At 53.7% G+C, this 21,805-nt stretch overlaps 13 protein-coding genes across 13 annotated transcripts; 6 read left to right on the forward strand and 7 right to left on the reverse strand.

Moving 5' to 3' along the window:
• Positions 1 to 19: 19 nt before the first annotated feature.
• Positions 20 to 875, reverse strand: ASPVEDRAFT_200470 (SDR family NAD(P)-dependent oxidoreductase; the record flags this gene model as incomplete). The annotated part of the gene is made up of 2 exons (XM_040809317.1): positions 20 to 420; positions 470 to 875. The coding sequence occupies 2 exons, from the start codon at positions 873 to 875 to the stop codon at positions 20 to 22; spliced, it is 807 nt and encodes a 268-aa protein (XP_040672250.1).
• Positions 876 to 1,415: 540 nt separating this feature from the next.
• Positions 1,416 to 3,230, forward strand: ASPVEDRAFT_200472 (sugar porter family MFS transporter). The gene is made up of 4 exons (XM_040809318.1): positions 1,416 to 1,532; positions 1,585 to 1,895; positions 1,944 to 2,435; positions 2,482 to 3,230. The coding sequence occupies exons 1-4, from the start codon at positions 1,434 to 1,436 to the stop codon at positions 3,182 to 3,184; spliced, it is 1,605 nt and encodes a 534-aa protein (XP_040672251.1). The 5' UTR covers positions 1,416 to 1,433; the 3' UTR covers positions 3,185 to 3,230.
• A 1,299-nt stretch (positions 3,231 to 4,529) lies between these two features.
• Positions 4,530 to 5,926, reverse strand: ASPVEDRAFT_75595 (uncharacterized protein). The gene is made up of 2 exons (XM_040816309.1): positions 5,540 to 5,926; positions 4,530 to 5,484 (listed from the first exon to the last, which is right to left on the reverse strand). Exons 1-2 carry the CDS (start codon positions 5,859 to 5,861, stop codon positions 4,577 to 4,579), a joined length of 1,230 nt encoding a protein of 409 aa, XP_040672252.1. The 5' UTR covers positions 5,862 to 5,926; the 3' UTR covers positions 4,530 to 4,576.
• Positions 5,927 to 6,138: 212 nt separating this feature from the next.
• ASPVEDRAFT_65185 (uncharacterized protein) lies at positions 6,139 to 10,053 on the forward strand. The gene is made up of 7 exons (XM_040815779.1): positions 6,139 to 7,431; positions 7,481 to 7,953; positions 8,002 to 8,242; positions 8,472 to 8,576; positions 8,625 to 8,942; positions 8,990 to 9,808; positions 9,856 to 10,053. The coding sequence occupies exons 1-7, from the start codon at positions 6,188 to 6,190 to the stop codon at positions 9,944 to 9,946; spliced, it is 3,291 nt and encodes a 1,096-aa protein (XP_040672253.1). The 5' UTR covers positions 6,139 to 6,187; the 3' UTR covers positions 9,947 to 10,053.
• Positions 10,054 to 10,255: 202 nt separating this feature from the next.
• Positions 10,256 to 11,715, forward strand: ASPVEDRAFT_140900 (uncharacterized protein; the record flags this gene model as incomplete). Its single annotated transcript, XM_040807694.1, has 3 exons — positions 10,256 to 10,504; positions 10,551 to 10,937; positions 10,987 to 11,715. The coding sequence occupies 3 exons, from the start codon at positions 10,256 to 10,258 to the stop codon at positions 11,713 to 11,715; spliced, it is 1,365 nt and encodes a 454-aa protein (XP_040672254.1).
• A 66-nt stretch (positions 11,716 to 11,781) lies between these two features.
• ASPVEDRAFT_87793 (uncharacterized protein) lies at positions 11,782 to 12,315 on the reverse strand (the record flags this gene model as incomplete). Its single annotated transcript, XM_040818163.1, has 2 exons — positions 11,782 to 12,136; positions 12,179 to 12,315. 2 exons carry the CDS (start codon positions 12,313 to 12,315, stop codon positions 11,782 to 11,784), a joined length of 492 nt encoding a protein of 163 aa, XP_040672255.1.
• A 222-nt stretch (positions 12,316 to 12,537) lies between these two features.
• Positions 12,538 to 13,949, reverse strand: ASPVEDRAFT_56117 (uncharacterized protein; the record flags this gene model as incomplete). The annotated part of the gene is made up of 3 exons (XM_040815165.1): positions 12,538 to 12,877; positions 12,929 to 13,167; positions 13,188 to 13,949. The coding sequence occupies 3 exons, from the start codon at positions 13,947 to 13,949 to the stop codon at positions 12,538 to 12,540; spliced, it is 1,341 nt and encodes a 446-aa protein (XP_040672256.1).
• Positions 13,950 to 14,122: 173 nt separating this feature from the next.
• On the reverse strand, positions 14,123 to 15,397 carry ASPVEDRAFT_56118 (uncharacterized protein; the record flags this gene model as incomplete). The annotated part of the gene is made up of 1 exon (XM_040815166.1): positions 14,123 to 15,397. The coding sequence occupies one exon, from the start codon at positions 15,395 to 15,397 to the stop codon at positions 14,123 to 14,125; it is 1,275 nt and encodes a 424-aa protein (XP_040672257.1).
• Positions 15,398 to 15,568: 171 nt separating this feature from the next.
• On the reverse strand, positions 15,569 to 16,063 carry ASPVEDRAFT_87796 (GFA family protein; the record flags this gene model as incomplete). The annotated part of the gene is made up of 2 exons (XM_040818164.1): positions 15,569 to 15,838; positions 15,890 to 16,063. The coding sequence occupies 2 exons, from the start codon at positions 16,061 to 16,063 to the stop codon at positions 15,569 to 15,571; spliced, it is 444 nt and encodes a 147-aa protein (XP_040672258.1).
• Positions 16,064 to 16,637: 574 nt separating this feature from the next.
• Positions 16,638 to 18,173, forward strand: ASPVEDRAFT_141016 (uncharacterized protein; the record flags this gene model as incomplete). The annotated part of the gene is made up of 6 exons (XM_040807710.1): positions 16,638 to 16,802; positions 16,847 to 17,115; positions 17,161 to 17,233; positions 17,278 to 17,884; positions 17,930 to 18,036; positions 18,081 to 18,173. 6 exons carry the CDS (start codon positions 16,638 to 16,640, stop codon positions 18,171 to 18,173), a joined length of 1,314 nt encoding a protein of 437 aa, XP_040672259.1.
• ASPVEDRAFT_45870 (Zn(II)2Cys6 transcription factor domain-containing protein) lies at positions 18,151 to 19,066 on the reverse strand. Its single transcript, XM_040813410.1, has 3 exons — positions 18,832 to 19,066; positions 18,685 to 18,782; positions 18,151 to 18,637 (listed from the first exon to the last, which is right to left on the reverse strand). Exons 1-3 carry the CDS (start codon positions 18,931 to 18,933, stop codon positions 18,295 to 18,297), a joined length of 543 nt encoding a protein of 180 aa, XP_040672260.1. The 5' UTR covers positions 18,934 to 19,066; the 3' UTR covers positions 18,151 to 18,294.
• Positions 19,067 to 19,274: 208 nt separating this feature from the next.
• Positions 19,275 to 20,174, forward strand: ASPVEDRAFT_45871 (uncharacterized protein). Its single transcript, XM_040813411.1, has 2 exons — positions 19,275 to 19,421; positions 19,470 to 20,174. Exons 1-2 carry the CDS (start codon positions 19,347 to 19,349, stop codon positions 20,091 to 20,093), a joined length of 699 nt encoding a protein of 232 aa, XP_040672261.1. The 5' UTR covers positions 19,275 to 19,346; the 3' UTR covers positions 20,094 to 20,174.
• On the forward strand, positions 19,991 to 21,744 carry ASPVEDRAFT_45873 (fungal specific transcription factor domain-containing protein). The gene is made up of 4 exons (XM_040813412.1): positions 19,991 to 20,317; positions 20,367 to 20,868; positions 20,915 to 21,365; positions 21,413 to 21,744. The coding sequence occupies exons 1-4, from the start codon at positions 20,235 to 20,237 to the stop codon at positions 21,667 to 21,669; spliced, it is 1,293 nt and encodes a 430-aa protein (XP_040672262.1). The 5' UTR covers positions 19,991 to 20,234; the 3' UTR covers positions 21,670 to 21,744.
• The last annotated feature ends 61 nt before the right edge of the window (positions 21,745 to 21,805 follow it).

Raw genomic sequence — 21,805 nt, forward strand, 5'->3', positions numbered from 1 at the left:
ATGCAATGCGAAAGAGGTCTCAAAACATTACGATGCCCCCGTCCACCTTGTAGGCGCCCCCTGTCAGGAACTGTGCATCAGGACTCGCAAGAAATGAAACCATGGCTGCCACATCTGTAACTTCAGCCCAGCGACCAAGCGGCACAGTGGCCAGCATGCTCTTCATCTTCTCCTCGGGCCACGAGGCGAGGAACATGGGCGTGTTGACGCCGCATGGGTGGACCGTGTTGACGCGGATCCTGTACTGGCCCAGCTCGCCTGCTGCAGTCAGACAAAGACCACGGAGAGCGAACTTGGACGTAGAATAAGCAGACAGGCCAGGAGTCGCACGAAGGCCGGCGATGGACGAGGCCAGAATGATGCTGCCTCCATGGCCTGCGTCCTTCATTGCAGCGCCACAGTATTTGACTCCGAGGAAGGCTGACCGTGTCAGGAAAAGTTAATAATTGGAGAAAAGATCGCGACTGACCTGATCGACAATTCACGCGCATTACTTTATCGTACTGATCAACGTCTGTTTCGAGAATGCTGGTGGAAGAGTAGGAGATGCCCGCGCAGAGGAATGCCACATCCAGACGCCCAAAGGCCTGTATCGTCTCGTTTACAAATCTCTGGACGTCTCCATCTTCAGTAACGTCCGCCTGCACGGTTAGGATATCGCCGTCCGCGACCTGGTCCTCTTTGCGAAGGGCGTCTGCTGCCTTGTTGAGTCTATCTGCATCGAGGTCGACCAGCACCACTCGAGCGCCTTCGCGAAGGAATCGCCGGGCACTTTCGAAGCCAATGTTGCCAGCAGCGCCGGTGATGAGGACGACGAGCGACTGGAGACGATGAGCAATTGGTCCCTGCGAGGGAGGCAGCAAAGCGTCGGACATGGCGAGCGTTGACAGGGCAATCGACTTGTCCAGTTGCTTGAACCAGTTAAACCAGTCAACGCGTGTTAACCAAGGTTTAATATGAACCATTCGTGTCAGTCTCTCGATTCCTGGAATCCCTTGTTGGAGAATGAGCAGGGCTGATCTTTGGAGTCGATCAGCACCAGCCAGGCCAATGCCGTTGCCACCTGCAGCGTCTCCCGCATTTCAGGAAATCAGGGAATCCTTCGTGTCAATAGCGCGTTCAGTGCCGCGCAGAGCAAGTCGGGGTCGCTGCAGCTCATCTCCAACAGGCGATCCATGGGTGGTTTTGGCCACTCGGCGCCAGCGACGTGGACGATGTGGACCAAGGGGCCAAACTGTAAAGCCAATCGTCCTCCGGTCGAGCTGGAGGCCGTTGAAGGTTTCTAGTCTCGATCCTCCGGAGCGTGAGTCGCTGCTCCGGCCTTCTGCTGGTTTATGAATCGGCCTGGCCCCACGGGGTCAATCAAGCCGTTAGCATACCTCGAGGATGGGCTTGATCGTGACTGTCTTTGACCACTGGCCTTGACTTGAACTATGAGGAACATCTTGTATTCTCCGCCGCGGCCGCTGCGCGATGGGCCGCCAGAGGTCTATGGGCTGCGCATCTATCTGCTGGTGTTGTCGGCGACATGGGTGGGTGGCCTTCTCTTCAAGATATAGGAATATATGATGCTAACAGTCCCAGGCATCAGCCATGTACGGATACGACTCAGCCTTCATCGGCGGAACAATCGCACTGCCCGCATTCAAGACAAACTTCGGTCTTGCTGGCGCCGAAGAGGGCGAGGCAGCAGACATTTCATCCAACGTCGTGTCGATCTTCCAGGCAGGAGCCTTCTTCGGCGCAATCATTGGATTTCTCTTTGCCGAGCGCTTCGGCCGTAAGCCAGTCATCTTGGGATCAGGCGTTGTGTTCTCAGCCGGTGCAATTGTGCAGTTAATCGGCTTAATGTCGTTGTTGTACCTTGGTCGAGCCCTGACTGGCCTGGGAGTAGGGTAGGGCTTTCTACACACTTGATAATAGATGTTTCTAATTCTCGGCAGTGCATCGTCGACTATAATTCCTATATACATCGCCGAGTGCTCCCCGGCCCTCATCCGCGGTCGCCTGGTCGGTATCTTCGAGATCATGCTGCAAATCGCCCTGGTCTTCGGCTTCTGGGTCAACTACGGCGTCGAGAGGAACATTCCAGACTCGGACCAGAAGCAGTGGAGGATCCCCATGGCCGTGCAGCTGATTCCTGCCGGTCTACTGCTGATATGTATGGTTTGGATGTGCGAGAGCCCCCGTTGGCTGGCAAGCAAGAACAAGATGGACAAGGCACACAAGGCTCTGGCATGGGTCCGCAATCTACCCATGGAGCACGAGTACGTTGTAAATGAGATGGCCTTGATTCAGGCATCGCTCAACCACGAGCTGGAAATCGCCGGCGGGGAACGCACTCCCATGCAGATTGTGAAGGAGTGCGCTGCCCCGGGGGTTCGCAATCGACTGATTATCTCGGTCTTGCTGATGCTCCTGCAGAACCTCACTGGGTGAGTACTTATCAAATAAGCATAACAGACAGCTAACATGATCTAGGATCAACGCAATCAACTACTACTCTCCCACAATTTTCAAGTCCATCGGCTTCCAGGGCACTTCTGTCCAGCTGCTGGCAACGGGTGTCTATGGCCTGGTCAAGATGATCACCACCTTGGTCTTCATGATCTGGATTGTAGACCGATTCGGCCGTCGGCCTGCTTTGATCGTCGGTGCAGTGGGCGCCGGTATCGCCATGTTCTATCTCGCCATCTACTCCCAAATCAGCGACTCGTTTAACCGCATACCCCCCAGCGACGGTGGTTCCCGAGCAGCAGTGGCAATGGTATACATCTACGCCATCTTCTACGGCTTCTCCTGGAACGGAATCCCCTGGATCTTTGCATCTGAGGTTCTGCCAACGCGTGTCCGGACAATTGGAATGATGTGCGCGGTCTGCATGCAATGGCTGGCGCAGTTCATGATCGTCTACTCCCTGCCGCACATGGTCGAGGCCATCTCATTTGGAACCTTCTACTTCTTCGCTGCGTGCACGTTTGTGGCTCTGGTCTTCGCGTTCCTATTTGTGCCCGAGACCAAGGGCATTCCCTTGGAGGACATGGACCTGCTGTTTGGGCGTGGAGCAGGCATCTATGCCAGAGGGGCGCGTCAGAATTACGAGACCTGGAAGGGCACAAGAAGCCCGACTAGCCTGCAGAAAAGTGTTGGTGATTATTTATCTCGAGTTGAGAATGCACAATAATCCCTGCAGCGGATGAACCGTATATACGAGTTGCTTAGCGTTTAATTGATACCCTACGATGCGCAAATCATTAATATTTTCCATTAACTAAATAACTAAGCCCCTTTTCTATTCAGGCTTAATAAATTCGAACCTATTGACCAGATCTACATTGGACACGGCGGTATTAGCAAAGAATGAATTATATTACTACATAGTACTCGGGCTACTAAATAGCAATCTTATATTAATAGCGTGCAGATTAATATCCGCGGCTGTAGCCAATCTTGACCGAATCGCCATATTGAAAGGCAATGAATATCCCATAGGGTTACTAGATCCAGTAAGTCCATACATGGGGGCGCACCGTAATTGAGTTTCTGGGTCTTGTAGAGTTCACGGTAGACGTATCGCACTGATGTTCGTCGGGCGAGAGAATGAGGAAATGTATCGGTCCACGGGATAACTGAATAGCTTTTAGCTGTCATCCAAGTCAAAATGCAGAGGGCTGATCGGCTATCAGGGGGATTTCAGCGCGCATAGCCCTTCCCCCGGCAGCAGGATCCGAAGCACTGGTCCCCTGTTTGATATTTCTGGTATACGATGGGCGCACGTCCACGGCAGCACGAGCCAAAGCATTGATCGCCTATCTGATACTGCTGGTATGCTATGGACGAGCTTCCACGGCAGCAAGAGCCGAAGCACTGGTCTCCTGGGGAACGTTAGCATCCATTGTAAACAGTAATATAGGAAAAGGTACATACCATTGTACGGAACATGGATGGCTTCGCGGGTTTGCTGGGCCTTTGGTGATTTCCTAAGATACCATTAGCCACGGTGCCTCTAAAGATAATGAAGATACTGAGGGTAGACTTACTCGGTGAAAGATACTATGGTGCCTGAGTCTGAGGCAGTAGACTCCTTTGTGGAGGTTGGGTGCAGCAGGCTACGCACCTTGACCATGATGTCTTCCTTTCCCATGTTGAGTATTGAGTATTTGTATCGAGTTTAGATTCTTGAGTATGAATATAGATTATTTTATTGATATCTGAAGAATTGAGTTATCTGTAGTTCTCAATGAACGGATTCTGGTCTCTTTATAAAGATATCCTGCTCGGACCCCCTGGCATCACACTCGGCCAAGTGCGGCCATGATAGGCTCGCTGGTCGTCGCCGAACACTTCGCCGAACCCCGGCAGCTGTCATCTTGCGCCACCGTTTGCCTCCATTTACCAAGATTTTCACTAAGGTTTGTCAAGCTCTGCCTTATGGGCCTCGGGGAAAGAATTGCCTTCTTCATTCTCGGTCCCTGGCAGACAAGCTCTACACTTCAAGAAAGAATGTCCACCATGATGTCATATCTCAACAACAGTATCAAATTTGTCTAATTATCTACATAGTGTCTGCTTAAACTTAGAATATTGTCCTCAACTTCCATCCTGCGCAGACTCCCCTGGCCACGATAAATGCCACTGTAGCTGCAAAGTAGAGTGCTCCTCCAAACCCAATAAGCCCCTGGTAGTTCCCATCGCCAGCTTGCAGAATAGCTCCAGCTATCGGGATTCCGGTAAGGGTTCCTATACTGGAAATCGTGAAGGTTGTCCCATTTCTGCGCCCGTAGTCCTCTACCTTGCACACCTGCGAGATACAGACAGGCGTGAGGCTGATTGCTGCACCACTGGAAAAGCCAAAGAGGACTGCGTAGCAGATTACACCGGCAGTATTACTTTCGATCGGAATCCAAAGAGCGAGGGTGAGGATGGAGCAGAAGAGAGAGGTGGCAATCATGACGTTGAAGCGCCCAAGTCGGTCCGCCACAAGCCCTGGAAGAAAACGACCGGGGATGGCCCCGGCGTTGAGCAGAGGAATTAGTGCATAGGACATGTTCTTGGCTATTCCAACATGAAGTGCATAGCTGGAGACATAGGTGATCGGAATGAAGACTGCGAATTCAACCAGGAACACGGCGAGTGTTGTCGTGGCGTAGCGGGGATCGGACAGGGCCTTGAAGTCGATTGCCGCCGACTTTCCCTTGGGACGTGGCAGTCTGGTACGCATAAAAAGACAGGCCATTGCAAGTAAACCGGCGGAGAGAAATGCAATGATGCGAATAGCCCAGCCGAATCCGACTCTGGGGGCAGCAAACATGACAATAACCGGGAAGATGACGCCACCGACACCACCAGCAGTGCAGGCAATGCCAGTAGCGACTCCTCGGCGACAGTCAAACCAGTGGCCGATGACCGAAACAGCTGGATTAAAGAGGGTGCAGGCCGAGAGGCCGCCGAGGACGCTGAAGGAGAGGAATATCTGGTAGTATGCTGTGCGCTATCAGCACGACCCTAGATCATCCGCCTGAGCAACGTCAAGGCTTACCAGTGCTAAAGCTAAAGCAGATTAAAGATGCGACCATTCCTATAGAACCAGGCACGACGACATACAAGGGCCCGTAGCAGTCGAAGATGGGCCCGGCCTGGGCACCAGCGACGTAGAGGAAAAACCCATAAGCACCGAATATCCACCCGATACTGGAGTCCGAGTAGCCCATCAGCTGGTGTTCGCTGGTCCAGGAATGCAGCGTCCCCAGAGTATTCAACAGGCCCATGGAGGGGATCATGGCGCACCAGGCACCGACGACCACCAGCCATGCCTGGAGCCCGCCTTCGGGGTAGTCTGTGGGTGTTTCAAGGTCCAGCATAGCGGACCGTACTTCCTGCCGAGGTGTATTGCGCTATGGGGACGAGGCCATCGCGAGAATTCGCGACTGATATACTGTGCTGGAAAGGTGAGGCGAACCGTGGTTGTGGGCACTCTCGGCGAACAGGACCCTATAGTGGAGCCAAAGCTGACCAGCTCGGGCGTCTCGCATTCTGATTTGCACACTTATCCCGGTGGAGACGTGCTGATCTTCTTCTCTGACTTTTCCCGTCTGATCTCATCGTTCGCCGAACTCGTGGCGAATCTCCGTTGTATATCACTCCCCCGGCAGCCCTGATACTGGCCCCCGATACTCGGCCTGCAAACATGAATTCGCCAGTTCGCCGACCATATCGGTCCAAGAGACATCCGCCGTGCGATCGATGTCGCCAAAAGAAGCTCCGGTGTGATCCGGATGATCAGATTGCGTGTCGCCGATGCCAGGCCAGCGGCACGCTGTGTTCCTTCACTCGCCTGCATCGGTCTGTGTCGATGCCAGTGGCATACGCTGGCAGCACGACTCCCCAATACGAGCCAGACCCTCCAAGTGTGCCCCATATCGTTCCCGACACTGTCGCCTCGCAGCCGGTGCCTTATCTGCACGAACGTCCGTTGGCGTACCCCATCGCCGAACGGTCTGCGCCTCAGCAGGCCATCCAGACGCTGGATCGGCTCCCTGGCGTGTCAGCCCAGGTGATGGGCACCTCGGGCGAGTCTGATCCCTTCCTACTGCGCCATTGCAAGTTCGACGACTACGGGCTGCTGCATTTCCACCAGGTGCGCTTCCGCAATGCCGGCGGAGTGCCCCTGGAGGAGAAGATCCCTGTGCATTTTCTCGTCACCGACAATGTGCTTTATGACTCTGCGGCGTCATCTACTAGGATGACTCGCCAGTTTCCGTCCGCACGCGATGAACTCGATACGCTCGTTCCGGCTGACCATAGCCAGCGCTTGATCTCGCTCTTCCTGACCTATGTCTTCCCTAGCCTCCCTATCATCCCCCATTTCATCGCTTCTGAGGACCCACAGACCATCCCAGTCCATCTTCTTGCTGCAATATATGCCTGTGCCCTCCCGTTTGCCAAGTTCGACGAATGGCTGTCCATTGTGCATGCATACCAGGCGCCACCGACGTCGCAGCTTTGGCGGCTGGCACTTGACCTCATCCTTGAGGAAATACACACCCCCCATCTGTCTGTACTCCAGGCAGGTATCTTATACCTTCACAAACACTGGGGAACGTCACAAGAAGCGGCCATCGCCGATACTCCATTTGTCTGGTCCTTCGTCGGGATGATGGTCGGGCTGGCGACCTCGTTAGGGCTTCAGCTCGAGTGTCGCCCGATGGGAATGCCCTTGTGGGAACGTCGCGTGCGACGACGACTCTGGTGGGCTGTATACAGCGAGGACAAATGGCGCTCGTTGCTGATGGGCCGACCGCCGTACATTCGTAGAGATGAATGGGACGTCACTGATCTCGATGAAGCAGACTTTGAGACAGCCCCTGCAGAGCCCTTCATGCGCATGGTGAAGATGGCCATCATTGCCGATGAAATCCAAAGCTCCATGTAGTAAGTCAACCAACTGGCCCTTTCTGAATGTCCCTGCTAACTGATGAAGCTCTCTCTGGTCCGCCCAGCGGCTGTCGTCCGACTTTGCAGACTCCCTGCAGACCTCGCGCGGCCTTCTACGAAAGCTACAAGAATGGCTCTCCCTTATCCCAGCTCCTCTAGCTCAGGATGGAACCCCTGCTGGCCCAGACCTGTCCACCTGCGTGCACTTCGCGTACCTGCTGCTCGAAGTTTTTATCTTTCGAGCCCTGCTCCGCCCCATGGTCCCTTCTAAACCTCCGCCCCGTCTCATTGACGAAACCGAACAACTGCCCTTCTTCCCAGATCTTACCGTAGATGATTACATAGCCCAGATCCTCGACGGCGACGACGTAGTCGGGGAAGACATCCCCGCAGTAACAGTGTCCATCGAGGACAAGTCCGTACCGGTTGTCTTGAGCGCCGCAGAGAACTGCGCGGCCAGTATGCTCCGGCTTATATCACGTATGGAAGCCCGCGAAATGGGCACATTCTGGTATTCATGTCAGTTGCCTTGCCTTTATCTTCTTGTATAAATCTAATACGTCGTAGGGTGTCGAATCGGATTTGCGACCGTGAGCAATTTCATGCTTTTACTCCTCGTCCAAGCGCCTACGAAAGAGCATGCCCTGCGCGCGAAGAGACTGGTCTATATGTGGCAGCAGGCGCTCCGGAGTCAAGGACGAGGCTGGGATATGATGGATCTGGGGCTGATACGATTGAATGGGGCATTGGGGCTGGGATTGGCAAATACTTATTATCTTCCGCTGCATATCCGGGAGGTATTAGACTCGTTAACATAAGTCAATTCATAATATTAACTTTTCATTGTGTTAAACAAGTACATTTGTTCGGCGAACTCTGCAGGTGTTTTGGTCCATTTTTCGCTGTCCTTGGAGGGCGCAGATGCAGCTCCACCGTGTTCACAGAAGGCGCGACAGCTTTTTAAATTGGGCAACCAACTAATCACTCGAACCAACTAATTATCGCTAATCATTCATTCCTCGCATTATGACGATTAGCAAAATTCCTAAACTGACGACGTCGGGCCTCAGGATCAACCAGGCGCGGTTGTCCGAAACGATCCACGAGACCTGCAAATGGGGTGCTGCCCACCGCTGGGGAGAGTATGTGCCCACAACTTTATATGGATGAATCCACGCTGACGGCTTCAGAGGCCCCAATGACACCGGAATGGCTCGTCTAACACTAACAGAAGACGATGCCAAAGTGCGACGGTGGTTTGCCGACGAGGTCCGCAAGCTCGGATGCTCGCTGTCCATTGACCAGATGGGCAACATGTTCGCCCGACAGAAAGGTCGTCTGGGGTCTAATAGGCCCATGATCGCAATGGGGAGTCATCTCGATACGCAGCCTAGAGGAGGTCGTTACGACGGTATCCTAGGTGTGACGAGTGCGCTGGAGGTGCTGCGGACGATGAAGGAGAATAACTTCCAGACAAACTACGATGTTGGCATTGTCAACTGGACCAAGTAGGTGACTAAATGTTCATTACAACTTTGAGGCTAATTCTTGACAGTGAAGAAGGCGCCAGGTTCCCCAAGTCCATGTGTTCGTCGGGAGTCTGGGCTGGGGGCATTCCCATCCAGGCCGCATGGGATCTCCGTGATATCCAGGACGAGAGGATAACACTCCGGTCGGAGTTAGAGAAACACGGATATCTTGGTGACATTCCCTGCTCTCACGAGGCGTATCCACTGGGAGCACACTTTGAACTACACATCGAGCAGGGTCCGATCCTGCAAGAAACCAAGCGGTCTATTGGAGTCGTAACCGGCGCCCAGGGCTATCGCTGGCTCACATTGACCGTTACTGGGCAGGATGCACATACAGGGACGACACCACTGAGTGCGCGTCGCGATCCCCTGCTTGCTGCCTCGAAGATGATCGTTGCGAGCAACGAGGTGGCCAAGCGTCATGGTGCCCTAGCCTCTACGGGCATCCTCAAGATTCCAGACAACTCGTCCACCAATACCGTGGCTTCAGAGGTGGCATTCACACTCGACATCCGTCATCCAGATGATAGCGTTGTACACGCCGTGGAAAAGGAATGTCTCCAGGCCTTCCAACGCATCTCAACTGAGGATGGAAAGGGTGTCAGCCTTGGATGGACAGTGGACACAGACTCTCCAGCTACACAATTCCACCCTGACTGTGTCCAGTCCATCAAGACTGCTGCAAGGAGTTTACTTGGGGAGGAGGGCTGGATGGAGATTACAAGCGGTGCCGGCCATGACAGCGTGTATACGAGTCGACACTGTCCGACGGCGATGATCTTTGTACCTTGCCGTGACGGTGTCAGCCATCATCCGACCGAATATTGCACTCCGGAGGATTGGTAAGTTACCTTCCTTTAACATGACTGTGGGTATTAACAGAATGCAGTGCACTCGGGACTCAGGCTCTGCTGGAGAGCGTTGTTGATTATGACCAGCGTCTGGCCCAGCAGGAGCAGACGCCAACGAAGTTGCCATAGGATTATATAGCATGTATCCTTTCCTTTCATTCAATAAACGAAGTACAATTATTGAGCTAGTGAGATGCAGCAGGGACACAACCTGGAAAATGAAGCCTTGGACTGTGACTTGCAGAATGACACTGCCTCTCTGTCTGTAGATTGGAAGCTCTCAGATGAACATAAGAGGTGGACCGTAATATGCTAAACTCGTAAACAGTTAGACATGTCGATCTTCGCAAGGCAGATTGGGGCCAGTTCCAGTGGTGCCTGCTGCAAACCCATAAATGATAACAGTCCATCCCCTCCTCTCTGCATGCACAAAGCACAATGACCCAATTCCTGTCGCTGCCGATCGAGATCCTCCATCGCATCTGCTACTATGCGGATCTATCCAGTCGCAAAGGGCTTCGCCTGATGAATCGCCGGCTGGGGGACGTGGCCGCGCGCTGGGTGTTCCACACTATCAGCGTCTCCCCCCTGGAAGCCAGCTGCGACCGACTACAGAATATCCTGCAAAGGCCAGACGTAGCATCATACGTCATGAAGCTGTATCTTGTCACCTTCGACCTGGAAGAGGTAAGTTTTGTGGTGTTTTGCTGGTGCAACGCTCATCGTCCCACAGGATGGCAATTGCGTAGACACCGAAAGTCAAGACTGCCATGAAGAAACGGAGGTTCCCCGACGCTTCTGGGACCTGTTTGATCAGATTAAGGACTTCCCTCGCCTGCAGAGCGTCGCCTTGTGTTTCCACTGGGAGCATTCCAACGGCGAGTGGGTGACGCCGCAACCTACTGAGACTTTTCGCTCGCCTGTGATGGAGCGAGTATTCGCTGCATTGGCTGCGATGCCCCAGAAGGTGAATGAACTGGCTATTCAAGACTTGCACAACGCCAACGAGACAGATCCGACCGTGGTGGCCGATATCAAGCAGGTCTTGGGAGGTATCCAGTCTCTCCGACTGAACATCGTCAACGAGCTCTGGGATGACCCTCCAAGTGATACCTATAAAGTATTGCCCTTGGACCAATGCCTATAATTGGACACTAATGCCTTCATAGAAAAAAGAAGCTCAGGCTTTCCCCCGCCAGCTGCCTGGATTCTGGCTGCGGCCAGCAATGTCGAACCTGCGACATCTCACCCTTTATTCCGATCTTCGCTGGGGCTTTTATCCCATTCTCGACTTCACTGGGATTCACTTTCCCCAGCTCGAGACTCTGGCTCTGGGACACTACGCTTTCGCCGACAATTCCCAGCTACAGTGGATCCTCTCCCATGCCGCGACGCTCACAGAGCTGTATCTAGACGACTGCAGCATTCTCTACGCAATGGCCCGCGAATGGGACGAGACGGAAACACTTCTCCCACACGACAGGTTCACCTACCGCAATGAGGAGCACAGAGAACTGTGGGCTCTGTACGACGGGCGCTGGGCAGACTACTTCCGAGCATTCAAGCACGAGCTGCCGCGCCTACAGCATTTCCGGTACGGTCGTTTGATGAATATCCGTAACTCGGAGAGGACGCCGTTCGAGAAGGAGACGGATATGGAGGTCGCCCTGCATGAGGAGTCTTACCAAGCATTTTTCGAGGAGCGCGAGTCCAATCAGTACGCATCGGAGGCGAACTGCGAGGAGTGGGAGGTAGAGCAGGATGGGATACCTCCTTGGCCGCCTGCCAGTCAGTGGGAAGAGGACAGACAGGCCCTGGGGGAGCTGTGTGCGAAGCTTGGGCAGACATTGCTCAAAGACAGCAAACAGAAGGACAGCGAGGAGAAGGACGGCGAATAGGAGAATTTACAAATACTAGGAATTTTTATTGCCACGGGTATCTTTAAAAAAAGGCTATAGCTCAACTTAGTCCAGCACAGCCGGCGCCACGACAATATCATCCCAGAAAAGAACACTGGTATGCGACGCCCCCGAGAGAGTGCAGGCAGCACGCAGGTACAGCTCGACGGCGTCGCTCTTTGGCTGGAACTGCCCTTGGAGGGTCACCCATTTCCCGAAGTCGTCATAGCTGAGATCGACCTGGTCAATGAGACCGGTGGTAACATTGGCGCCGATGTGGACCCAGGCTGAACAGTAGTTTGCAGCAGAGACAGCAGGGCCTGAGACCTGCGCAGTGACGGTGTAGTTGGTGCTGGCGTCGAGGTCGTTCAGGGGCTGGTGCACCCAGTTCGCGCGGTTGCCGGGTGCATTTCGCAGGGCACTGCACGTCAGTAGGAGCATTATAAACGAGCAGGCTTCTTACAGAAAGTAGTTTCCTGCATATACCTCAGTTCCGTTGGCGATGGTTGCAGCAGCAGGGTCAGAGGGGATCCAGGGCGCGAGCAGGCCAGTCTCGAAGCCGCTGTTGACGACGATGGGTTCGAACGGAGGAGCAGACATTTTTGAATAATACAGCAGAATAGTTGACTTTAATTCAGGGGATCGTCGCGTTTAAGTATCTTTCAATGTTCGTATAGACCCGATGTGACGTGCTGAAACATCCGTCAGCCGCCACCGCGAGAGAACCAATCTGCAGGTCTGTTCTCGGAAACCAGCGCAGGAAAGAGCCTAAACAGGATTAAAATTGTTTCAGCCGGCTAAATATAACGAATTGCATGGGAATTATATGTGCGGAATGGACTCCACCCAGACTACTGCAGTATAGCAGCCAGCAGGCAGCGCTCGCAACGAAGACAACGTCAAAGCCGCCAGGCCCAGGCGAGCCAAGACATATAATAGCGGGAAAAATAAAGACAAGAACATTTCCCCTCCACTAATCCCCTCGTCCAGGTCACCGAACCTTCGAATCCAGCGGGGCAAAGTCGCGCCTTTCTCGCGGAGCCATGCCAGAGTGACTGGTGCTTGACCGACTACATACACCACAGCCACCGATCCAAGCCCAGTGAGAGCGAATACCCGCCATGCGATGGCTTCAGCACGTGTGGGAAACGGGAAATTCCATCTGCCATTAAGTATTAGCAGTGGCGAGTGCTGTGGTCGCGGTTCTACTTACGCAGCGACATGAAGTCCACAGAAAACAAGCCCTGACAGCGCACTCGCTGTATTCACAAAGGACTCTTCATTCGTGGTCTGCCCCGAATCTCCTCTTGTTAACCCTCCCTCAGCGGGCTCGTTCCTAATCTCAGTCTCAAGCTTTGTCCCCCAGCGCCGGAATGCAGTACTGACGCGGCCGCGGGAGAAGACACGACAATGCTCCCATCGCTCCGGAAATGCATCAGTCAGGCTTTGGATCTGCGGCGGCAGGTCCGCACGAGTGCTTGCAGGAACAGCGTGATAGGGACGGCCATGCCCTGGGGCTTGTTCCACCAGCAGGCGTAGGTCATCAGGGCGCAGGCAACATAGGCCAGCGTTGAGAACTCCAGCGGGGTAATGGGGAGGTTGTACCCGGCACGAGCGACGATGTTGACGATGACCCAGGTGCTCTGGAAGATAGTAAATGCCTTCGCAAAGGCGTCCGATTTTGCGCGGTAGGTGATGTCGCGGTCGGTGAAGTCGGGGCTCCTCATAACGCCTGCCTCGATGAAGGCGACAATCTGGTCTTCCCTGACATAGAAGATCCAGCCATCCTCTGTCTCCAGGGTGACCCCGTTCATTTGCACACAGAAGCAGTGCGCCACCGTCCAGCGTGCGGGGAGAGGGTACAGATGCATGTCGTCGACGGCGTGGGCGTCGGACAGCGGCCTGGTGCGATTGTATAGCCACGACGTGGGCTCTCCTGTCGGAGAGTTGCTGCTACCGGTTCTCTCTTGGGCGGCATTGCAGCGCCTGGCCAGCGACCGGGCACTCCATAACTCGTTCAGGGCCACCAGGAAGAGCAGCTCGGGGGCCAGGAAGGTCATGGTCCACCTAACGAGTTTGATCGCGGTGACCAGGTTCTCGGAGGCAGACCGCGGTGGCACATTTTGATGCAGGATAGTCCATGTACAGGCGAAGATGGTCGTCAGACATGTCCAGACAATGTCCCACGACGAGCGATCGCTGTCCTGGAACTGCCAGCCTTGTAGGGGGGCCATGGGTGGCGGAAATGCAGCTGAGGTTCAGCTGAGAAATTATCGCAGCCAGCTAATCTAGAAGAACATTAGTGCGTGTGATGTCTACTGTAATTGGTCGATGGTGCAGATCATCCCAAGCGACTGTTATTATTATTTTACAGGTTGTATAGTTACATGTTCTCAAATGTCAATGTCTATGGAGTCGGCGAGCCAAAGACTTCCATATGGATGCGCTTAGGGCTGACCCCCAGTCCCTCCAGGGCCTCGCTCTGCGCCTTCATGAACGGCGACGGCCCACAGATGTAATAATCAGCATCTGGCAGGAGAACCTGGTCCTTGATCTTTGACACATCGACGCGTCCGACGTGGTCGTAGTCGACGCCCTTCTTGTCGCCCTCGGCCACCTCCTCGTAGAAGACAGCCTTGCCAACCTGCGGATTCTCAGCCATGATCCTGGCCAGCGTCTCCTTCATCGCATGGACACGGCCGTTGCGCACCGCATGCACAAACACCGCCGGGCGCGATTTAGATTCCGCAGTGACAGTCTTAAGCATAGACATCATCGGCGTCAGCCCAACACCACCACTCATCAACACCACAGGCGTCGTGGCATTCGTATCCAACACGAAATCGCCAAAGGGCATGCTGATCTCGACCTCGGCGCCCTTGGGGAGCGCCTCGTGCAGGACATTCGAAATGCGACCGGCCGGACGAGCGCCCGACGCAAACTCCTTCTTGACGGAGATCTGGAAGTACTGGCGGTTGGGGATATCGGACAGACTGTACTGGCGCGGCTGGTAGACACCCAGCTCTGGCACGAAGCAGCGGACACTGACGAACTGGCCGGGTTTATACGTGGGGAGGTCGGTCTTGTCCTCGGGGACCAGGTGGAAGGAGATGATCTCGTCGCTCTCGTTGACTTTATCGGCGATGACGAACTTGCGCCACCCCTTCCATCCTCCGGGGGTCTGCGTCGCCTGCTTGTAGAGGTCGCCCTCGAAGGAAATAAAAATATCTGCGAGCTGCTGGTATGCGGCGGACCAGGCATCAACAACAGGGGGTGTCACGGCGTCGCCCAGGACCTGCTTGATGGCGCTGAGGAGATGCTCGCCGACGATGGGATAGTGCTCGGCAGCAACACCCAGACTGGCGTGTTTATGGCCAATGCGTGAGACTGCAGTAGCAAGGGCGCTGGGGTCGTCGATGTTGCTGGCGTAGGCCCAGACAGCGTGGGCAAGGGCGGCGGGCTGCACCCCGGTGGCCTGGTGGGAGGAGTTGAAGATGTTGTTCAGCTGGGGATGTTTCTTCAGCAGCTGCTCGTAGAAGAGAGTCGTGATGGCGACGCCGTGCTGTTCGAGGGCTGGGATGGTGGCCTTGACGATCTGCTTCTGCTGGGGGGAGAGCGCGGTCGCATAGTGTCGACAGAGACGCGGAGTGTTTCGCGCCGTTTGTCTGAGAATATTCAGCATGTTGAATATGATGAATTAAATGAATTTTGATGAATATTTACAAAACAGAAGAGAAGAGAGGTGGACGGCGGCTTATGAGGTCATGGTCTCCGCGGAGATGCAGACTGCGTACCGATCCAGCCTTTATTCATTCGATGTTTATTATTTCATAACCTCGACTTATCCATAATTCTATTGGGCCTCTTTTTTCTCTCCTGAATGCGACAGAGCCAGCCAGGGCCGCCTGTTCCGGCACCAGACCTCGAGGGTGGGAATAGCTTCACTGCGATCCAGCATCGTCCCGCTGGCCACGGAGACTATTCCGGCTTCGTACAAGTCGCCGGTCTGCTGGAAGACGCTGGATCCACACGCCCTGCAGAACGAGCGACGCATCGTTGCCCCGGTGGTGGTGCCGCCTTCGTGGAATGTGGCCAGGGTCTCTCCGCGGAGTATTTGCACATTCTGCTCTGTCAATAACCAAATACTATCTGGATATATAAGCGGATCACGCACATCCTGTCTGTACCAGCAGTTGACCATAAACGCCGACCCGCTAAACTGCTGGCAGCTGTCGCAGTGGCAGACGGCGCACTGCAGGGGCTTCCCATACAGCTTGAACTGGACGGCCTCGCAGAGACACGACCCGACGTTGTCTGCTTTCTGTGTCTGTTGTTCTGTGTCTGCCATAGTTAATAATTGTTTGATATTGGATGTTTTAATTGTGGGATATTACTAGAATATTTATATACGATGACGTCGGCTTGGTAAGCATTGGAGACTTCACCCACATAACCCTGTTAACACTCCATATACACTCGGATATGCACTTGATACGGATTCCATGAATCAGGGTCTTCCTCTTCCCGTCCCTGTTCCTCCGCATTTCATGGCGATCGCGTGAATGGCCTTGTATTAGTCCCTTGGCTTTTCTGGGCATCCTAAGGAAGCTGCGATTGTCGCTCTACCTCGGTCGCATCCTGAATGTGACAGACGGCTCCTGAATCGCTATAAAGCGATTGCCGCCAGATACTATTATCTGATCAAAATCAATCAATAAGGAGTCAGGATGCGCTGGGCTTTGTCGCTGCTTGCCCTCCCGCTCGTCGCGGGAGACCCCTACAACACCTTCGATGGCCCTGGCTTCCCTGCCTGCAACGAGGTCGCTGCTGTCAAGACCCCCCACAGTGTAGACGAGATCCAGTCGCTCGTCCACGATGCCATCGACGCCGGCCAGCAGGTGCGCGCGTCCGGCAAGGCACACATGTGGTACGACACCATGTGCTCCGACGACCCGAACACGGTGATTATCCAGACAGAGAACGTCAACAAGATCTACGATCTCGATCTCGATGCAGGGACTGTCATGATCGAGGCCGGCGTCACCTTCCTCCAGCTGGCCGACTACTTGCACGAGCGAGGCGCATCGGTATGCTCTCTCGCGTAGATGCTTTATTATAACTAACCCTCTAGGCCGGCTATACTTTGGTCAACTGGAACATCACCCTGGCAGGTTGCGTCGCCATGGGTGCCCATCGCTCTTCTATTCGCGAAGAATCTATGGTTGCCTCGGGAGTGCTGTCCCTGGATATCATCGATGGCAACGGTGAGCTGCGTCACCTCGAGCGTGACGACAGCGATGAGTGGCTTGCTGCGTCCACTTCGCTCGGTCTGCTGGGAGTTATCGTGCGGATGAAGTTCAAGGTCTATCCCGACTTCAAGGTCTATGCCGACCAGAAGACGTAAGTTGGCTCCGGTTGGTCTGGAGTAATGCTGACTTTATATAGATTGGACGACGACGAGGTCCTGGACGGTGACATCTACGGCATGATTGCGCCTTACGCGACCGCCAACTTCTGGGTAAGTAAGCTTCACACAGGCCTGGACGAAGCTGATGAGTACAGTGGTGGCCGTATAAGAGAAAGTTCCACTGGCGGTACTACGACGTCGTCGACAACGATATCAACGAGCAGCAAGGCTTCCAAAACACCTTCTCCGTCACGGCCCTCGAGGCTTCGGCCATCAAGACCCTCTGGAACAGTGGTAAATACCTAGCCACCTCCAATATGCTGGCAGAGGAAATTCTGTTTGGACAGTGGGAGGCTCCCAACTTCCGCGAGAAGACGACCAACAAAGACATCACCGAATGGCCTGTGTACGGATGGAACTACGATGTCCTCATCGGCGGCCTCTACCCCGACCAGAAGCCAGTATGGGAGCATGGGCTCAATGGAGACACCATGGAGTTGGCCTTCCCAGTCACTCAAGCGAATGCTGTGTTGAAGCGCGCTCGCGAGCTTTTTGACGCCGAGCTCAAGAAGGGCATCGTCATGACATCCACCTACCGCAGCGGCATCAACATCAAATTCGGCCGTGCGTACTTTGACTTGCTGGGACAAGTCACTTACAACACCTCTGACGGTGCAGACTGGTCAAAGGGTGCGATCATGTTTGATTTTCCCAGCTACAAGCCGAGTGTTGGGGATAGAACTCGCTTCAACGAGCCGTTCTGTAAGTGTTCCTCACATCTCATGTGGAAGTATCTAACAATATCAGACGGAGCCCTCGCAGAGGCTCTGGTCAAGGAATTCCCCTGTCGTCCACACTGGACCAAGAACACCCGAGAGGTGTTTGAACTGGCCAAGGCCAATCTCGACAAGGACGTGAGTATCACTGCCTATTCTCTATACACCGCTGACCATCCCAGCACCTTGCTCGCTTCAAGGCTGTTCGAGAGAAGTTCGACCCCAAGGGTCTCTATCGCAGCGTAGTTGGCGAGATCATCGGGGTCTACGATTGAGCATCCATCTCGGTTGAAGCTGACGAGTTCCTAACCGAACTATGTACATATGTGACAGAAGATATCCCCGTGCAAGACGCGCATTAACGAAGGAATGTCTCCAATATTAACCCGATATCTCCTAATCCAGTCCCGATCGCCAGAATAGTTCATAGTCCCAGTCCATTTCCAAGTTTATAGCTGGGGGGTCGCAGGTCCAGTCTAGGTCTTCGGCAGTAGTAGGCGATGTAGACTTTCCTTGATCGAACATCAACCGCTTCAGATCTTCTGGATTCTCAAAGAAAGGACTCCCCTGGTCTGTGTCCAACTCACCCAGCCAGGAAAGAATATCTGTAGTAAGAGGCGGGCCACACCGCGTATTCGCTACTGGCCTCGTTTGTAGTCCCCCGTCGCATGCAATGGCATACAGCTTCTGAAGACCGCCGACGAGAACGTCTTGCTGTTTTTCTAATAATTCAACATATCTACAGGTTTAGTTAGTGACAACAGTACAGAGAATTAAGAAACTCACCCCTTGGGATATGTTCTCTCGCAGACCTTGCGCGGGCGATCGAATGTGCATATCGAATTATCTACGGTGCATCGGTCACACGGCTGGCTCCCTCTGCACTGCAGGATCCAATTTAACAATACTCCCTCCAAATGTCTTGGATCGTACCTTTGTCTTCTTCAATCGACACCTGTCGCATGCCTTAGCCGTTCTCTTACGCTCGAGAGCGTCCGGGGAATTCGCAGACTCTGAATCTGTACGCCCGCCCATTCTGTACAAGTTAAGTCGTCTCTACTACACTGCAGCGAAATATCACTATTTAACTGGTTATAAATGAGATTACTAAAAGTGATGACCTCGACGATCGGACTCTCGTTATGCTTTGAGAATCGTTCGAGTGACCCGGCCGGTCCGTGGATCCGCATCAGTCAAGGCTTAGGAGGCGTCTTATAGCAGCCCTCGCACCAGTCAGCGTTGCCCTCGATCCGTTCCATCCGTCGCTTATTCTGCTAAAAGCTGGATCGATTTTACGTAAACTGCAGGCCTGTCTAGTTAGCAGCTTGTCGGTGGCTGGTCAGGTGGGAGTGCCCTGCAGCCCGTCCTATGGGGCACTGGGGAATAATCCCGCATAATAAATAAGGAATATATCGAGTCTACCTGGCCAATCTAATCTATTAATCATTATGGTCACCGAAAAGTGTCTCAAGAGACAGCGAGTTTCCAAAGCGTGCGAGAAATGTCGCATACTCAAGGCAAAGGTCAATCACAACCCTCACCCCGTCCTGCATAATATTTACATCTTGCAGTGCGATGGACAGCAGCCTGTGTGCGGCCGTTGCACGGGCTATGGTTTTACCTGCGTGTGGTCCAGGAGTAAGGGTCGCTCGAGTCTGCAGCCAGGGGATCAGACAACTCTGCGGTCCATAGTCGCGTCCTACGAGGCCCTGGTCACGAACCTGAAAGAAAGGCTGGACGAGCGCCAGCGGTCAGAGATAGAGGCCTCGCATGCCTATATCCAAAGCCATCTTCCTCTGCGACTCTCGTCCAGTACCGAGTCCCAGGCGTCCGAATCGAGTCTCCCTATTACCCATACATACGTCGGCACTGCCAGCGACACGTACTTCTTCAACACAATCAAACATGCCATGAGCGCAAATCTGGAAACCTCTAAATATCGCACTCCAGGCACAGAGCGGTACGACCAGCCGGATTCACTGCGAGGGATCCCCCGAATCCGTAAGCCGCTGAAGCTGCCCTCTGGCAAGCTGTGCCACCAGTATCTCGACATCTTCTTCTCGACTATTCATTGCGCATTCCCATTTCTCAGCCGAGCCACCGTGGAAGAGCGGCTGGAAAGAATATTTGCCGAGGGCGCCAGTGACACAGATCCATCCTGGACTGCGCAGTTGAGTATATCTCCCCAAAGTTGATACCTGATTATTGCCAACCCTGTCTTCCAAGGCTTCCTCTTCGCTATCGGCGCTTGTTATACGTCTCTCACGGAGTCGGCCTGCCTCGACGATATATCGCACCAGCAGTACTTTGCCCAGGGTCTCCTGTTCTTCGATGAGATGTACAGCAACTCTTCGCTGCAGAACGTATCGCTGATTCTGACTCAGTGCTTCTATCTCCTGGCCACATGCCAGACAGACCGGTATGACTCCTTAATATTGTTCCACATCGATGTTAATGTCTTGCAAAAGGGCCTGGAACATTCTTGGCCTTGCCATTCGCATGGCCCAAAGCTTGGGACTGCACGTAGGAACATCACAATGGGGCAATATTGAGGAAACAAACCCACAGATACAGGAAGAACGACGCAGGGTATGGTTCTCGCTCTACATCTTAGACCGGCTTCTGGCACTTCAACTCGGCCGGCCCGTTGGGATACAGCAAGCCGACTTCCACGTTGAGCTCCCATCGAGGGCTGAAGATATTCGCCGTATCAACTCGCAATCCGTAGATGAACCAGGGGCTGCCTCATCAATGGACTATTTTCTTTCGCTGATTGAGTTCTCCCACATTGTCGGCCGCGTCAACACAGAGCTCTATCAACCGGTTGAAACTGAACTGTCTTCAAAGAAGCTGCTCTTCAGCACTGCCTCTCTCGACTGGGATCTTGTCCAGTGGAAAGACCATCTTCCTCGCCATCTGCGGTTTGACCTTGGACATACCCTCGAAAGATCCCTCGTCTTTCGGCGGCAGGTAAGTCGATCGTGAACACGCATGGGCAGAAAGTAACTGTTTTCAGCGGAACATGTTCGCTATTAAGTATCACCATCTCCGCGCTCTAATCCACAGACCATTCCTGTGCATGTCACGTCTGCATCAAAGTAGTCGCCTGTTCGGAGAACTATTCCAGCACCACCGCTCCAGAATCGACGAAGCCGAGCTGGTCTGCATCACAGAGGCACAGGAGATGGCACACCTCTTGCACAACATCCCCGATGAAAGGAGCCTAGTGCATGATTTCCCATGGTGGCAGATGATATCGTGCTTAATATGCGCCAGCTCGATTCTCGTCGTTGCAGCGACCTTCTTCGAGCCCAGCCCTACGTCTTCAGAATTGCGAACCAAGACATTCGATGAGGATGCCGAAACCTGTTTGAAAGTGTTCGAAGCCTTGAGCACTAACTCAAGGGCTGCATTCTGCGCCAAGTCCATGCTACACAGTCTGCAACAGCTCAAAGTCAAATCTAAGGGCAAGGATACCTTCATACAACCACATAACTCTGGCTAATCGATGCAGTTCGGCGAGATGAGAGCGAACCTAGCCAGATGGGCGTTAAAAATGCAATTACATCCAGTTCTAGCAATCTGGCGAATCCCACCGGTGATCTTAACTTGTGGCAACAATGGCCGAGCGAGATATCAGACACCATGCAATGGTCAGCGCAGTATCTGGACTTGCCGCAGGACTATCCCCCCAATTTCGAATTCGGGTTGCAGGAGTCTGACTGGCAGAGTCAGCCGGATAATTCTGGATTGTGGCATAGTGAATGTTAATTATCGGCGTTTACTTGCTTAGACCTTTATTTGGTTCCGTAGTTGCATCGTATGATATTTCAGTTTATTTCCTCATTTCTTTACTACTGGTCATTCATCCAGTACTCCCAGTAGCTCGCAGAGTCCTTGCAGGCTA

The sequence above is a fragment of the Aspergillus versicolor genome, assembly GCF_001890125.1.
Source record: "Aspergillus versicolor CBS 583.65 unplaced genomic scaffold ASPVEscaffold_11, whole genome shotgun sequence".
Classification (NCBI taxonomy): Eukaryota; Fungi; Ascomycota; class Eurotiomycetes; order Eurotiales; family Aspergillaceae; genus Aspergillus; species Aspergillus versicolor.